The sequence below is a fragment of the Lepidochelys kempii genome, chromosome 1 (assembly GCF_965140265.1).
Source record: "Lepidochelys kempii isolate rLepKem1 chromosome 1, rLepKem1.hap2, whole genome shotgun sequence".
NCBI lineage: Eukaryota > Metazoa > Chordata > Testudines > Cheloniidae > Lepidochelys > Lepidochelys kempii.
In genome coordinates, this window is record NC_133256.1 from 106,259,021 (window position 1) to 106,277,612 (window position 18,592).

Sequence of the window (18,592 nt, forward strand, 5' to 3'; positions counted from 1 at the left end):
GTACTATTAGATCCTTATATAAGGCGTAAATGTCTATTTTCCATCTTTTGTGATAGCTAATGGTTTTTAATTTACGTCAAAAACAATCCATTTAATGATTCGCTTGTTTGTTTGTTTGTTTTTGTTTTAATCAGCAAGGATTTATACGTACATGCTGGAGAAGTCCCGTGTTGTCATGCAGCCTCTCAACCAGAGCAATTTTCTTGTTTTTTACTTGTTGATGGATGGGCTGTCGGCTGAAGAAAAGTACAGCCTGTACCTCAGTAATTTGTCTGCACACAGGTAGGAGACCAATTTCATGTTTGCTATGGAGCTAATTTTTTTTTTCTGTTTCATGCCTTACTCCTCAGAGATGCTGAGCACCTTCTACTTCTGTTGAACACAGAGTCCTCATTTTGAAAAGATGTTTGCTTAAAATTATTGTTCTTTTTTAAGTGATTGTCCACATACATGGGTTTCATTCTCAGTGTACATGCAACCCAGGCATATGAGATCAGATTCTTTTAGCATTAAGTTTCTGTGGGGGCCAGGCCTGTGCCCTAGATTTTTTTTGAAAAAGGGGATAACCATTTCTAGAGCTGTTTGTCCCAGACCAGAACAAGAAATGCTAGTGTTCTGCTCCAGAGACACCTCCAGCAAAGGATTCCCGTCAGATCCCTTTCTCCTCCCCTGGACTCTGGGACTGATGTATACCTTACCCTGATCCTCATGATACTGAGAGTCCTGAAGAATCTGAGGCAAGATGCAGGATCTATGAACATGAGAGTCCCAGGAGGGGCCAGGCAGTTATGGCATTCAGATCTGGTGAAGCACTCAGCACAGCCCCATGTTATTTTGCCTCTTTGCCCAACACAGTCTCACAGCACAACAGTCAGATCTGACATTCCAAACATCTGACAGTCTGGATGCTGGCTGGCTAACAGTCATCAAAAGAAGCTGTTCAGGGAAAGTTCGGACCATTCTGCTCCAAAGCAGGAAAGTCTCAGCTAGACTGACAAAGGGCTTGTCTACATGGCAAGTTGCTGTGCAGCAAGCCAAAGTGTGAATCTACAACACCCCAGCTTGCCACACGGTAATGTTTTCTGTGGATACTGCTACACGGTCCACTGAACATCCCAGAGTACAGTAGCAAGCCAGACTCCACTCCAGCACGTTCACTGCACTGTAGCAGTGTCCACATGGAATGGTACTGTGCGGCAAACTTGTACACTCTAGATTCACACCCTGTCTTGCTACAAAGTAACCTGACTTGTAGAGAACCCAAACCAGCTGATCATCTTAGTACCAGCTGTTACCCTCAACAACACCCATTTTAGCTCTACCAGACTATTTATTAGCCCTTAAACAATCTGGACTTTCTGTTAGTTCCATGAGATTCATATGGCAGCAACATCTGCACATTGTTCTCCTGTCCAGGGCCATGCTATATTTTCTCACTCTTCAGTGACTAGATTCCTTACAGGCTTTTTTTTTTTCCTCCCAGTTTGGGATCCCCCTTCTTCTTGTCACCTCAGTATATTGTTAACAGGATTGATGGGTACCAGCTTTGAGTCCTTAACAAACCTATTCCTTCTACTATGTATCAATGAAGACTGACTTTTTAGTAGCCATTATGTCAGCTCAAATGGAAAGGAAGATACAGGCCATCATGGCAGTATCTCCCTTATGCCATGTTTCATAAAGACAGTCACTTTAGGCCTCATCCCAAGCTCTGTCTCAAAGTTGTTACAGAATTCCATTTGAACAAATTTATTCATCTCCCAGCTTCCTTCCCCAAGCCACACTCAACCCCAGTGGAAGCTAAACTTCATACACTTGATGTAGTAAGGGTATTGTCATGGTACCTTAACAGGACAAAAACACTCAGGAACATACAGTACCTAGACAGTTTATGGCTTTTGCTGATAGACTTAAGGGTCAGGCACTACCCTCACAAAGATTATCAGAATAGGTGTCCACTCTATAAGAACTTATTAGAAGATAGCCAAGTTAGATCCACCTACCCATAGTAGAGCTCATTCCACAACCAGTGGGGCCCCTGGATGATTGAGATACAAAAGGAGCACTTAACAACAATAAAGTCATCACAGAGAAACTAAATTAATTCTGTACTTCAGTCTTCATGGCTGAGGACGTTAGGGAGATTCCCAAACCTGAACCATCTTTTGTAGGTGACAGATCTGAGGAATTGTCACAGATTGAAGTGTCACTAGAGGAGGTTTTGGAATTAATTGAGAAACTTAACAGTAACAAGTTACCGGGACCAGATGGCATTCACCCAACAGTTCTGAAAGAACTCAAATGTGAAATTGCAGAACTATTAACTATGGTTTGTAACCTGTCCTTTAAATCAGCTTCTGTATCCAGTGACTGGAAGATAGCTAATGTAACACCAATATTTTAAAAGGGCTCTAGAGGTGATCCTGACAATTACAGACTGGTAAGTCTAACGTCAGTACCGGGCAAATTAGTTGAAACAATAGTAAGAAATAAAATTGTCAGATACATAGAAGAACATAAATTGTTGTGCAAAAATCAACATGGTTTCTGTAAAGGGAGATCATATCTTACTAATCTATTAGAGTTCTTTGAAGGGGTCAACAAACACGTGGACAAGGGGGATCCAGTGTACTTAGATTTCCAGAAAGCTTTTAATGAGGTCCCTCACCAAAGGCTCTTATGTAAATTAAGTTGTCATGGGATAAGATGGAAGATCCTTTCATGGATTGAGAACTGGTTAGACAGGGAACAAAGGGTAGGAATAAATGGTAAATTTTCAGAATGGAGAGGGGTAACTAGTGGTGTTCCCCTAGGACTTATTCATAAATGATCTGGTGAAAGGGGTAAACAGTGAGGTGGCAAAGTTTGCAGATGATACTAAACTGCTCAAGATAGTTAAGACCAAAGCAGACTGTGAAGAACTTCAAACAGCTCTCACAAAACTAAGTGATTGGGCAACAAAACGGCAAATGAAATTTAATGTGGATAAATGTAAAGTAATGCACATTGGAAAAAATAACCCCAACTATACATACAATATGATGGGGGCTAATTTAGCTACAACTAATCAAGAGAAAGATCTTGGAGTCATCACGGATAGTTCTCTGAAGACATTCACACAGTGTGCAGCGGCAGTCAAAAAAGCAAACGGGATGTTAGGAATCATTAAAAAAGGAATAGAGAATAAGACGGAGAATATCTTATTGCCCTTATATAAATCCATGCTACGCTCACATCTTGAATACTGCATACAGATGTGGTCCCCTCATCTCAAAAAGGATATACTGGCATTACAAAAGTTTCTGAAAAGGGCAACTAAAATGATTAGGGGTTTGGAACGGGTCCCATATGAGGAGAGATTAAATAGGCTAGGACTTTTCAGCTTGGAAAAGAGGGGACTAAGGGGGGATATGATAGAGGTCTATAAAATCATGAGTGGTGTGGAGAAAGTGAATAAGGAAAAATTATTTACTTGTTCCCATAATATAAGAACTAGGGGCCACCAAATGAAATTAATGGGCAGCAGGTTTAAAACAAATAAAAGGAAGTTCTTCTTCACACAGCGCACAGTCAACCTGTGGAAATCCTTGCCTGAGGAGGTCGTGAAGGCTAGGACTATTACGGAGTTTAAAAGAGAACTGGATAAATTTATGGAGGTTAAGTCCATTAATGGCTATTAGCCAGGATGGGTAAGGAATGGTGTCCCTAGCCTCTGTTTGTCAGAGGGTGGAGATGGATGGCAGGAGAGAGATCACTTGATCATTACCTGTTAGGTTCATCCCTCTGGGGCACCTGGCATTGGCCACTGTCGGTAGACAGGATACTGGGCTGGATGGACCTTTGGTCTGTCCCAGTATGGCCATTCTTATGTTCTTATGTACAGCTCAGACAGCCTCTGCTGCCTGTTTCAAGAATGTTCCTATTTCTGAAATTTGTAGGGCAGTTACATGGAGCTAAGTCCACACATTTACAAGACTCTAGTTTTTGGTAGATGCTTTTAGAGCAGATGCCTTTTTTGGTAGGTCTGTCCTCCAGTCATTGTTAAAGAAGATTTCATATACCTACCTCCAAGGAAACAGATAACTATTTCTTAATCATCAAGAGTGAGATCCATGTGGACAGTCACTCAAAGAAGAAAGAGCAGTGGCTTACCTTGCAGTAACTGTAGTGCATCAAGATGTGTTGTCCAGATGGATTTCACAACTCGTCCTCCATTCCACTATTACGGAGTCTTACTCTTCCAGGATTCTGTATTGGTGGAGAAGGTGAGGCACAGCTGAGCCTCCTTTACGCTTCATGTCCTTGGGCAGCATGGCACAGGGACATCTAGGACACAGGCAAAACCCCAGCTAACACTGCTGCTCAGAATAATCTAATCTTGAGTGCAAGGGGCACGTGCACATCAAGAGTGAAATCCATGTGAACCACACAACTTGAAGAATCACAGTTACTCAAGGCTTAGTAACTCTTCCTTTTTTTCCCCCTCTTAAATTGGTCATCTGTTCACAGCTTCAACTAGATAACAGCAAAAAAATAAAGAACAATAATAATTAAAATAATCAGAAATGGGTCCTTTGATGTGTCAGTGTTTGAATGTTTCCTTGGCATTTTCTGACAGTTTGTGCATCGTTCCATACTGGCTGACGCTTGAATAAAACAGCTGTCCTAGATTTTCAGGCCTGTAAAGAGGCTGATGATGTAATTTTCATTTCTGGTGGAAAACCTTTATCTACACTGATTTTTTTTAAGCACAAATGTTTATGGTAGCACTGCTTGGTAACACCTTAAGTTCCTTACTCTTTTGGAATTTAAATATGTTGCCACATTTCAGATAGAATGAGTTAGTACAGCAACTTTGAAACAAATATGGAGCTACATTGCTTCCCTAGAAAGATCATTTCAAAGGGGAAAAATCAGTGAAATCTGTCTCCTAATTTTTTTTCTTGTAAACCCTTTGAAGATTGTTTAGCTGCGCTTGAGAGCATTAATTTATTCCTCTTTAGCAAAAATGGTTTGGAATCCCTGAGTTTATTCAGAAAACAGCAAACCCTTTGAAGATTGTTTAGCTGTGCTTGAGAGCATTAATTTATTCCTCTTTAGCAAAAATGGTTTGGAATCCCTGAGTTTATTCAGAAAACAGCACAGTTTGCGTTTACTTTGCAAGGAGTTCCTGCAAGAAACAACTCAGCAAAGACCTGGATAATTAGATTCATACGAACAAAGACGTTATCTCATCAATAGCGGATCAATATTCAAAAAGAACAAAGTAATATTTCTAAATAGCTACATGTGTAACCCACACACTCCTGGGTGTGGTGTTCTATCCCATCTAGTGGTACCCCGACCACTTAGAGAAAGTTAAATGAGTCTGCTCTACAGCCTTAGCTAAGAGCCAGTTGGCTTTTAGCTCATGCAATAGAGGCTCATGCACTGAGGTCCCAGGTTCAATCCCGCCCACTGACGACTGGGGTCTGTCGAAGTTACACTTGTACATCGTATCCAGCTCCAGAAGTAATTGATAGCAGAATATATACATAAAGTTACTTTTATTGATAAAGCTTTGCTTTAGTTATATACAGTAGATTGTCGTTTTCACGGTTAAGAAACATTTTGGTCCGTATTATGCTTTTGTTACACACGAATAGTTCAGTTAGCCAGGTTCATCCTGGTTGCCACAGTTACACCAGAGATTAATTTAACATCATGACACTCTTTGCATGAGTAAGGCAAGCAGGATTTGGCCCATCATCAACTTCTTCTTTCTGACTGATACTTCGATGAGATCATATCATTCTGGTAACACCAATGATTGAATCTGTCATGTTTTCTTTAAACATGTGTAAGCATGATACTAATAACAAATTGAATTAGGTAAAATCCCCTTTGAAACTGAATTTTAGTTCATGCTCAGCTGGTTGAAATGGTTTGTGTCTGACTTTTGTTCCTTTCTTAATTTGTTTAAAATTGCAGCCATTAAAGTGAAGACTGAACAGTCTCAAGATTATCCATGGTTTGTTAAGGTCACTGGCTACGCCTTTGTTCCCACTGAGATTTAATCAAGCACGATGAGTAGGAAAGGCTTTAAAACAACTCTTATTTGTTCCTGATTTTCAGTATAAAAATGAACATTTTTATTTAAAGAAATAAAAAATATTATTAATTTATTTTAAGCTTCATCATCTGGCATGGATGACATGTTGTCCCTTCTCTGAGAACCTGATTTATGAGGTTAATAGATGGTACAAACAAGAAACTCTGGGATGAAATGAGACTTTTGCCATTGATTTCAACTGGGCCAGAATCTCATAGCAAATGACTAGAGAAGAAATTGGCTATGAACCAGCTTTTAAGTGTTGTAGATTTTCACTTCTTTAAAAAATATATATATATTTCGAACACTTTCTCCTTTCACTCTCTCGCTACAATTGATGGAGTGATGTTGAAAGGATCATGAAAGATGTATTTTTAGGGATGGCTTTGAATGATGGTAGTTTTGTATAGGATGGGAGACTATTCCAGTCACAGGTTACTACATGTCAGAAGGTACAAAGCTGAGCGTGGGAGGAGACAAAAGAAGCAGATAGGCAGGAAGATCTGACACAGTGGAAAAAGTGAGATAAGGAGTCAGAACAATAAGACCTGTGATGTAGCCAGGGCTGGAATTGTGCACCAGTTTAATTGTCAGGGCTGGGAACTTGGAAATGATGCATAAGTGAATGGAAGCTAATGAATAGGTTAGAAAATGGGAGTGATGCTTTGATGAAGATGAAGAGGAAGCGAGGAAGATGATTTTGTCATTCACATTTTTGATGGACTGAGTGGGTGGGAATTAAGAGAGAAACGGGAGGCAAGATTTGAAAAGACTTCCATAGGCAATGTCAGAGATGACCAAGGCATGGACAAGGATTTTATAGGCAGGAATGCTGATGAAAAACAATTTCTGGAAATGAAAAGCATGAACTGTGGAAACAGCTTGGAAGGTGGAGGGGAATAAATAGAGGAGGCAAGTGTGATGCTGAGATTGTGAGCCTAGGTGACGGAGATGAAAGTGTAACTAATAGCAGTGATAGAAAAGGGAGGGACAAATAAGGGGGAAAATAAATTCTGTTTTTAACCAGATAACTTTCAATTGGTGGCAGAATGTCTACACTGAGATATTGGCAATAGTATTAGAGATGCAAGACCGAACAGAGAGGGGAGAGTCAGGAGTGAAGAGAGATTCTCAAGATGCTGCTACTGGGTGAATAAAGGATGTTTGAATGACCTCATTTGCATGCATTTGAATTAGGGGCGGGGGCTGTATTTGGAATTTCCAGGCTCTCTGTTGGTATTGTCTGTTTTAAAAGAACTATAGAAGTTTATTATGGTTTTTAATGAAAGTAAATGATAAATGGTTTAAAGGTTAATTTCAGGTTGTCCTGTTTTGTGTTTGCTTTTGTGACTGGGTATGGATTGAATTTAGATTTATTAAGAAAGTTATTGTACTGTGAGTTAAAATAAATTTATGCTAATTATTATACGTGTTTCTTTTCTAGTCCTATGGATGTGCATGATCCTTTACAATCTCATAGTTAAGACAGGTCCTTTCCTTGAGGGACATGAAAGCTACATTAGACATTTACAGAACGAAGAGACATGGTGTCGGGGCAGATCAGCATGCATTTGATCTGCAGTGGGAATCTTGGTGAAGGAAGTGTGTTCTAAGGACTGAAGGGAGAAAGTTTGGCTCATACTGAGGGGGAAAAGGTATGATCATTGTGGGCAAAAAAAGAGCATTAAGAAAAGGCCTGGAAAGAAGCTTGAAACAGGGTGTAGATAGACATGCACTATGATTTAGACAGAGTCAGGGCTGATTATAGAGTCTCAGTGGTCAGAAAGAGGATAATTGTTAAATGTTTATGGGGTAATAATTATATTATTATTTTCATATTTGAAGTTATTAAATAATAATCTACTTTAAGTGATCAGGTATATTAGCATTTAGAAATTGACATATTCCATTTAAATATGTATATTAGAATCATCGTTTGAAAGGATACTGGATGGATTAGGGACTGGTGACAGGTTTGGAAGCTATTCAACTCTAGATCACCAACTTCAGTCTAAACCATGTTGGTAATGTCCATACTAGTTACAGTTTTATGGCTGTTTGGTAGTATGTGTGAGTTGATTGGGTGGCCTCAGTGGAATGCTTGCTGGACAGCTGTTTTTAAGTCCTCCCCTCTGATGTCTGCTCCTTCCCCCACCTTTTATCTTTTAAAATCAGCTACACTACTTGTGCAAAAACTATATGTGCAATAATAAACAATTTACAGGCATTAAAGAGTGGGAAAATGCATATACACTTACATTCACTCACATTAGTAACTATGCAGCTCACATCTATCAGGAAAAGGCATGTCACTATGTGGCATTTCCTAACCAGTATTTCCTCTTATGATTTTTTGGTGCCAGTAAGAAAATCTCACATTAACTTCATGTATAAAGTAGCTACTGCAATGAAGTAACTGGATTAGTCATTAAAATCTGAATTGATCATCACTTCTTTGCTTGATCACTGAGAATATCATTCCTCCAATTTAAATGATAAACTTCATTTGTCAAAAACGACAATGAAAAAGCAGTGAAGGAAAGTGAGTGGCTTAGAAAAGAGCATAAGAGACTGTTTTCAAAGTGCACTGTTTTGGCTGACCGAATGTCTCATGCCTCAAAATTTTTGTGTGTATTCGGCACCCCTCTTTTCTAAAGAATACTAGAACAATGTGAAGTTAAGTGGTGATTATTCTAGAATTGCACATGAGTATCCCTATTGATGGGATAAGTGCATCCCTATGGCACACAAATTTGGAATCTTCTAGAAGGCAGTGCTTTTGGAGCCACTCAACCCAACTTTCCATGATGCAGGACACTCTGAAAGTATAAAAAGTGTATACTCCTTCAGGTTTCAACTGCTAAGGGTACAGCAAGCAAGCAAGGCAAGAGTTTTCTAATAACTCTTTTGCCTCTAAGCATTTCATAAACAAACAAAACTCTTTGTAATAGTCTGCCCAACCTACTTTTTTCATGCATTAAATTGCATAAATCACTTGTTAACCCACCTACCCCATATATTTTAAACCATTTTCCCTACACCTGAATATCAACCAGCCCTCCTAGTTTTGTGTCCATTTCCATTTTGTATGTCTTGCTGCATGTCCCATGACCCAGGTGGACACACTGCAGTTGCCTACACTATTTGTCACTTCCCTTTTCCCTAATTTGAATCTTAGGTAATTGACCATTTTTATCCACCTTGGAGCTTTGCCATCAATACATTTGCCATTAACCTTTTTGTCGTAGTCTTAGATGTGTATACATTAAGATAAATGTTTTGAGTAGGTTTTGCCTGAACTAATAGCATGAATAAACCCAACTACACCTAATATTTCAACCAAGATAAGAATTATTTTAAAGTAATGTGACTTATGTGGTCAGATGTACAGAAGCAATTGTTGAAATCACATCATTCCCCTATTATCCCAAAGCAGCATACATCTTTATCTACAAAATGTCCATTAGAAATTTCATTTTAAAAGTGAGATATCACTGGAATCATTCTACAAATCATTCCACCTTGACTGGAATTATTTTAGAGCACTGTGTTAAAAAGCCTTCTCCTTGACTTTGTGTCCAAGATAAATGGAGATTCTGACTCCAATCTAATGAAAAATGTAGCTTTTATTATTAGTTTATCAAACTATTATGTGGAGGGTTTTTTTATATATAATGCTACCTATGAACATTATGTGTTACAGTTGTTGGAATTAAGGATGAAGGTTCTGTATCTCAGAGAATTAGAGATTTTTATGAGACTTTATAGGTTTCACAATTTGCTAGCTCTTCCTTTGTATAACTTAATGCTGTAGAGTCTCACTGTATTTTCACTCAAGCTGATTTCATTTCAGTGTAGCCTCATTGTCCTCAGTGGAGTTACTCCTGATTTATATAGGTGTTTTGGGGAGGAAAATCAGATTTTCTTTCTTTCTTTCTTTCTTTCTTTCTTTCTTTCTTTCTTTCTTTCTTTCTTTCTTTCTTTCTTTCTTTCTTTCTTTCTTTCTTTCTTTCTCAGTTTAAAGAGCAACATTTGTTTTTCTTAACTAAAGACCACTGTATTTTGCTGGTGGATACACCCTTGAAGGCACACTGGCACAAACAGTGTTTTATATATAGTGTACATATTATATACATATTTAATAGATATAATATATATGCTGCATCTATTTTTGATAGAATTGTCTCTTCCCCAGCTCTGCTCCTTTTTTCATAGTCTCTCTTAAGTTGAATATAAACGTTCAAGTTCTGACTGAACTCTCAAACCCCCAATTATTTGTTTCTGTCTGAAATCAGGCAAACTAAGTTTTCCCAGTCGTCATTAGAATATACATAGTTAGGGCTCCATGTGTGTTACAGAGATTGCGGAAGGCATGGATTCTGTGACTTTCTGCGACCTCTTTGACTTCTGCAGGGGCCAGTGTGGCTGATCCCAGGGCCGCCCAAGCATCTGGTTCCGGGGCCAACTGCTCAAGTGGCCCTGGGGAAAGACACACCAGCTGCTGCTCCAGCGGCCCCCAGCAGTGGTGCCGGGGTGGTTGGAACAGCAGCGGTCCATGGCCCCGAGCAGTTATCCCTGGGAAGCCAGCCAGAGCAGCCACAGTCTGCTGGCCACAGCAGTTGGTGCTGCTGGCCCCAGCCACCCTCTCCTAGCAGCAGTCCCTGTGGTCCCCCAGCAGCAACCCCCCACGCCTCCCAGCACCCCACCCCAAAATTTAATCACAGGTATTTTTAGTATAACTCATGGACAGGTCACAGGCCATGAATTCTTGTTTATTGCCCGTGACCTGTCCATAACTTTTACTAAAAATACATGTGACTAAATCGTAGCCTTACACAAAATACAGCCCCTTCCCTGAAGACCTTGCAATTCATTAACAGTAAGAGCACAGTGCAATGATACAAGTCACAGCAGTGGAATTAGATGTGTTTATTAGCACCCACCTGCTTTGCACAGCAGGTGGGGTTTTAAGATTGATTTGAAATTATTCGAAATATGGCTTTTTGTTTGGTCCCATCATAAGTGATGGGAGAGGGTTGGGCAGAGCATTGGGAACAACAGGAGTGAGAAGGAAGAATTTAGATCAGAGAATTAGTTGTAGGTGGCAACAGAGTTGTGCAACGCTTTATAGATGGGAATGAGAACAGAATATGAACAGAATACCGAAGAGGGGGGACAAAAGCAAAGAGGGAGAGACTATAGGGGAGAGAAAAAGAGGAAGGATGTAAAAGAGATTATACTAGTCAAGGTGCAAAATTACTAAGTCTAACTAAATAGGAAAAGCTAGTAAAGCTCTGGATGCATATAACTGCATATAGCATCATCTCTAATATTTGCAGTACCTAGTGTTCTGCTTTGGTGTGTATAATTTGCACATACCCAAGCTAAGTAGTGTGCTCTCTCTGGAAAGATAAGAAAACATTGTAAATGGTATTTCTGTGTACACCAGTTGCCCAAAAGTTAGTTTCACAAACAGAGCTCATTATAACTCAGAATTAAGCTACTAATAATGTACAGCCTGAAATCACCAATCTTTTTTCAAATATAACTATTTTTTCAAAAACTTCCAGCCTAAATTTTCAAAAGTGATGTGTGATTTTGGTTGCCTCCATTTTGAGACATTTAAAAGGGACCTGATTTTCAGAAAATGTTGAGCACACACTTGGCAAAAATCAGCCTTCATTAAGACCTCTCAAATTGGGCATCTAAAATTTGTCAGTCAATTATGAAAACGTAGGTGGTAATGTGCATATATTATATACATCCGTCATGATTTTAAAGTTAGTTAATAAATACTAAGTTTCAAAAGTATAGTTTCCCTGTACTTAGCAGGCAATTATGGTATCTTAGATTCTGTGATGCGGTAACTTAGTAAATGTTGACTTTTTAAGGGAAACCACTGTTTATGTGACCATTGTGGTTCCGTGTCTCATACATGGTCAATCCTGAGAGTTGTTGAATGCCTCCTGTGAGGTGCACAATACCATCAACTCCCACTGAATTCACTAACACAGGAACTGTAGTGTAATCTCTTTATCATGAAAGTTGAACTTACAAATGTAGAATTATGTACAAAAAATAACCACATTCAAAAATAAACAATGTAAAACTTTAGAGCCTATAAGTCCACTCAGTCCTACCTCTTGTTCAGCCAATCACTCAGACAAACAGGTTTGTTTACATTTGCAGGAGATAATGCTGCCCGCTTCTTGTTTATAATGTCACCTGAAAGTGAAAGCAGATGTTCACATGTCACTTTTGTAACTGGCATTGCAAGGTATTTATGTGCCAGATATGATAAACATTCGTATGCCCCTTCGTGCTTCCAGGACACCATTCCAGAGGGCATGCTTCCATGCTGATGATGCCTGTTAAAAAAAATAACGTGTTAATTAAATTTGTGACTGAACTCCTTGGGGGAGAATTGTATGTCTCCTGCGCTGTGGTTTTACCCGTATTCTGTCATATATTTCATGTTATAGCTTTCACTGCAGATTTGACAAAACACAAAGAAGGTACAAATGTGAGATTGCTAAAGATAACTACAGTACTCAACCCCAGGTTTATGAATCTGAAGTGCCTTCCAAAATCTGAGAGGGATGAGGTGTGCAGCATGCTTTCAGAAGTCTTAAGAGAGCAACACTCAGATGCAGAAACTACAGAACCAGAACCACCAAAGAAAATCAACCTTCTGCTGGTGGCATCTGACTCAGACGATGAAAATCAACATGCATCGGTCCACATTGCTTTGAATTGTTATTGAGCAGAAGTTATCATCAGCATGGACGCATGTTCTCTGGAATGGTGGTTGAAGCATGAAGGGACTTATGAATCTTTAGCGCATCTGGCACATATACATTTTGCGACGCCGGCTACAACAGCACCATGCAAATGCCTGTTCTCACTTTCAGGTGACATTTTAAACAAGAAGCGGGCAGCATTAGCTCCTGCAAATGTAAACAAACTTGTTTGTCTGAGCGATTGGCTGAACAAGAACTAGGACTGAGTGGACTTCCTGGTGCCAAAGTTTTACATTGTTTTGTTTTTGAATGCAGTTATTATTTGTACATAATTCTACATTTGTAAGTTCAACTTTCATGATAAAGAGATTGAATGTATTAGGTGAATTGAAATACTATTTCTTTTGTTTTTTACAGTGCAAATATTTGTAATTAAAAAAATAAATATAAAATGAACACTGTACACTTTGTATTCTGTGTTGTAATAGAAATCAATATACACCTCTATCCCAATATAACGCGACCTGATATAACATGGGTTTGCAAACAACACAGTAAAGGGGCCCCGCAGGCCTAGAGTGGCTCGGGTGATTAGCAGGGGGCTGGGAGCAGCCCACTCTACTTCCCTCGCCCCAGCCCCAGCCATGTCACTTGGGGGAGGGGCCTTGGAGGAGGGGATCGCCCCCCCCCCACGCACTCACCGGCAGAAGCAGAGCAGCCCAGCCCCAGCCCGCTCCACTCCGCCAGCTCCCAGCCTTGGCGCTCTGCTTCCCGCCTCCGGTGAGTGCTGTGGGTGTCCTTTCCCCAACCTCCCTGCACTCACCGGCGGTGGGAAGCGGAGTGCCGTGGCTGGAAGCTGGCGGAGTGGAGTGGGCGGGGGCCAGGCTGCTCCGCTTCTGCAGCTGCTGGTGAGTGCCTGTCAGGGGGCGGAGGTGTGGATGGGGCAGTCAGGGGACAGGGAGCAAGGGGGGTTGGGTAGGGGGTGGGGTGCTGGGGGTGATTAGGGACAGGGGGTCTCTAGAGGGGGCGGTCAGGGGACAAGGAGCGGGGGGCCAAAGAAAGTTCGATATAAATTGGTTTCACATATAACACGGTAAGATTTTTTGGCTCCCACGGACCGCGTTATATAGGGGTAGAGGTGTATCTGAAAATGTAGAAAACATTCAAAAATATTTAAATACATTGTATTCTATTATTGTTTAACAGTACGATTAATGGCACAATTAATTTTTTAATGGCTTGACAGCCCTAGCAGGAGCCAATTCAGTAGGCCTGCTAGATTGGGTTCCATTCAAAATCTGGTCCAGAGAAGGAGGTACCCATCTTACACTTTCAGCCTTTGGATATGGGAGACCCAGGTTCAACTCCCCACTCTGGCTGAGCGGGAGAAAGGATTTGAGTTAGGGTCTCCCATCTCTCTGGAGCCCCACTGACCTGTGGGATATTCTGATGTGGGACTCCTTCAGTCTCTCCTATTTAAACTGTTCTGCTTTAGATAAATGAAGAGTCATTGCAGTAGGGGGACGGACCATTGTAGCAGGGGCACTGCTTCCATCTCTGTTGTGGGTGCACTAACAACCAGGCTACAGAGTCATTGTCAGTCTTTTTCTCTCTGGCCCAATGACTCTGTAATTATTTACATGCAGTGAAATAGTTTCAACAGGAGATATTGAGGGAGCACCACATCAGAATATCACATAGATCAGTGGTTAGAGCACTAAGAGATGGAAGACCCCCATTCAAATCATTTCTTCCCCTAGGGAATTGAACCTGGGTGTCTCATATCCCAAGTGAGTGGTGTAACCAGTGGACTAAAAGTTATAAGGTGGGTAGCACCACCACCTCCTCACCCCTACCCCCATTTAGTGTGGAGTGAGGCAGGTAAGTGACTCATTCTTACAAGAAACAGCTTCCCTGTTGTGTACTGCAAGCAGAGATAGGCACCTCCTTGGAGCCATGACTTGGGGTATGGCTACACTGCAACTAGGCACCCACAACTGGCCTGTGCCAACTGACTTGGGCTCAGGGGCTCAAGATAAGGGGCTATTTCATTGCAGTGTAGACTTCTGCATTTGGGCTGGAGCCCAGATGCTGGGACCGTGTGAGGTGGGAGGATCCCAGGGCCCGGGCTCCAGCCTGAGACTGGAAGTCTACACGGACCAGCTGTGGGTTGTTCATTGCAGTGTAGACATACCCTTAGGCACATAACCCTGAGAGAGGGGCAGGGTTTAGGACATACCCCTCTGGTTGGCATCTCCCGTTGGCTAGATAGATGTGTGGGGACTTTTGTGGATCACATTCTGAGGCACCTGTCTCTTCCCATTCATTGTATAGGGAGCTGGGAAGGTGCCTAACCCAGGCTTTGTGGATCGCTGTGTTGTTCCTGTTATTTTTCTAGGTAACTGAAAGTTAGGCATTGCAAAACTGAGTATCACAAGGCCTTAATCCCTTTGTGGGTCTGGGCCTGAGACATTAGAAACCAAAAGACTCTAGCGAGGTAGGGCTGAGAGTGGCCTGCCAAAAGCAGATAAGAACCAGAGTGCAGCTTGAATTCTGTCATGGGATCCCATGGAAGGGGAGGATCCCACGGAACTAGTGTTAACATTTTTTCCCTTTCCCACTGTAGCTCCTTATTACATTCTTTTCCAAAATGTAGCCTTCATTAACCACTTGGAGCTTTGTCATCAAGCATCTCACATATTCTCTCACTTTACTCCTTCCACCAGAGGCAATGCTTCATCCCAGTAATTGGCCAATAGATATGATTTATTTGTTATTCATTCTAGCAATAATCATGATTAACTCGTTTGGCATTGTTGGGGTTATGGCAGGGAAAATGTATTTTATGTTGTATTAATAAATATCTTCATATAGTAAAGTGCTATTGATTGACAAAACTAATTGTATCTGCATTTGGCAGAAATATGAACATTTTTACAGTTGGTATTTTTAGATGTGTGTAGACATCTATAAATATAACTAATTTTAACAAAGTTTGGGCTTTTTTGCCCCTTATATTGACTTTCTGAAAGTGATTACTTTAAGTCGCAGTTCACTGAATTCCCAGTTATGCATGTGCTTAAGTCCAGTCCTATTCAGCAGAATATCTCAACATGCACTTAAATGCTTTGTCCAGTCACGGCTATAGGGAAGGACTCCTGGTAACTCAGAGGGAGCAGAATCAGGCCCCTAAGTAGCATATTTGTGTACAAGTAGTTTAATATTTTAATATTTACTTCCCAAACCTTCACCAAGAGTTGGCATTTAATCAGCTCTTCTTTTTTCATCCCTCCATTTGTGTGTGCTCCAGTATCTGAGAAAATTTGAGGATGTGCTCTGAAGGGCCAAATTAAGGTACCAAACTCTGGAATTTGTTTTTCCAGTACTGCACAGATCATTACTTACACTCATCTGCCATAATTTTTGCATAATACCTTAGTTAAAGCTATGATTATGATCAAAACAGGATTAAGATGCTAATGGGCTCTCTTTGAGCTACTACTGAGCAGCTCGGTGAAGCTGATAATCAGGCCCAAGGAGAGGAGATGCAGGCCCATTATTTTCTTAAGTGATCTCCCATATTTTCTGTATGACTTTCACATGTCACTGCTTGGACCAACTGCTCACTTTCTGGTAAACTCATGACTGTATGGTTATATGTATTACAATATCACTAGGGGCTCTTGTCATGGACCAGAACCCCATTGTACTGTGTACTATACAAACACAGAGCAAAAAGACAGTAATACCTAGTGTACAAAATTAAAGATAACATATGTCTCTCTGAAAATTTACCTAATAATCCTCTACAGCAGTGGTTCTCAAAGCCAGTCCACTGCTTGTTCAGGGAAAGCCCTGATGGGGCGGGCTGGTTTGTTTACCTGCTGCGTCCACAGGTTCGGCCTATCGCGGCTCCCATTGGCGGACGCGGCAGGTAAACAAACCGGTCCAACGCGGCAGGGGCTTTCCCTGAACAAGCGGCAGTCCGGCTTTGAGAACCACTGCTCTGCAGGCCGTCTTCTCCTGAGAGATACATATTGGTAGTAAAATTCTGGAAGAAATGTCGATGGATCATGGCATTACTCTATTATTGAAGAAAGGCATAAACGAGTTACAATGGGTATTATGGGTCAGCTTTTCAAAATTAAGCATGTGCCATTGTGTGCATACATTTGTATGTGTCTAACTTATTTGCAAAGATAGCCATGCACTGGGTCAGTCATGTTCCTAACTAACCATATGCACAAGCTGATGCCTGATATGTGGCTCCTGATATGAAGCCATGAGCATGGGCGTGTACCTGGCACGGTTCACCCCCATCCCTGATGCCTGTCCATTTTGTGGTGTGAGGGAGACCTTGGTGTATGCCTATCTGAAATGCACCAGGTTGCAGCCCCTATTCCGGCTCCTCCAGAACCTCCTGTTGAGATTCTGGCTTCACTTTTCTGGATTCCCCGCACCTCTTCATATATGCACACCTGTCTGTGAGCCCACAAAGTTGTGAGACCTCCTCGTCAGCTTGCTCCTGGCACTGGCCAAAGTAACCATTTACAATGCCAGGAGGAGGATGCTAGATGGGGAGGTGCTCTGTGACTGTGGGGCCTATTTCCGTTCCTCCCTTGTCTCACGTGTCCAGGCAGAGTTCCTCTGAGCGACATCTGCTGGCTCCCTAGACAGCTTTGAGGAGCAGTGGGCACTGTCTGGAGTTCTCTGCTTGGTATCCCTCTCTGGATCCCTAGTTTTGAACCTTTGATCTCCATTCCTGACCCTGTTGCTCTTTCATTGTCCCCCATATTCATTTGGATCCTGGGTCCAGTGGCTACTCCCACAGCCTGGGGGAGGAGCTTTTAGACATGAGCAGGCTTGTGCCCGCCCACCTCCAGGAATTCAATCAGGCCTGATATGCACTTGCACATAGTGAATTCAGATACTTTTAAACTAGGATCATATAAATATATGTGAATAGTGCCATGCACCCAACTTTGAAAATCAGGCCCTGAAAGCGGCAAGACTTTGGCTCATCCTGCTTCCAGGGATTATATATTCCGTATGTCAAGAAAGTAGTATATCAGTTTAAAGCTGAGGTGCCTTAGCTTTCGTTCTTTGTTGCGTTTTTTTATTCCCTTAGTATATTATATTTATACTTATGCTTCTCTATTACTACTTTAGTCTTGAAGGGAGTCTTTAACAAATAATAGCTCTTCGGATAGGTGGAACATTACTTTATATGAAGACCAAGAACAAGTTGAAGTCTATGTAGTAAAATAACCCTGCGACTAGTTTGGCATCCTTGTCCTTGGTCCAAGTGGACTTGTTATTTATCTGGCTTTCAGGATAAATTATATAGAAATTCTGCTTTGTTTGCAAGTCTAAATCTGAAAGTCTTATTCCCCTGGGTGTATTCCTTCATCTTATATCAACAGTCCTTTCTACATACTGACTGAACAGAAAATATGGGAGATCACTTAAGAAAATAATGGGCCTGCTATGTATGACACTCCCCTGCAGGCTCTAAGATGTACAGAAAATCATTTCTATTACCTCTCTTTTTGATAAGTATGTTTTCTCTCTCTCTCTCTCTCTCTCTCAGAAGTCTGATGAGTTTAAGATCTGCGGATGATACTAAACTGGGAGGAGTGGTAGATACGCCGGAGGGGAGGGATAGGATACAGAAGGACCTAGACAAATTGGAGGATTGGGCCAAAAGAAATCTGATGAGGTTCAATAAGGATAAGTGCAGGGTCCTGCACTTAGGATGGAA

The 18,592-nt window shown here is 41.2% G+C and overlaps 1 protein-coding gene across 8 annotated transcripts in view; it reads left to right on the top strand.

Moving 5' to 3' along the window:
* Positions 1-18,592, top strand: part of MYO16 (myosin XVI) — a 607,668-nt gene that overhangs the window by 382,704 nt on the left and 206,372 nt on the right. For all 8 annotated transcript variants that reach the window (XM_073349543.1, XM_073349573.1, XM_073349563.1 and 5 more), the window contains one exon: positions 135-282. In XM_073349543.1, the coding sequence (XP_073205644.1) occupies positions 135-282 (148 nt within the window). The remainder of the gene's footprint in view (positions 1-134; positions 283-18,592) is intronic.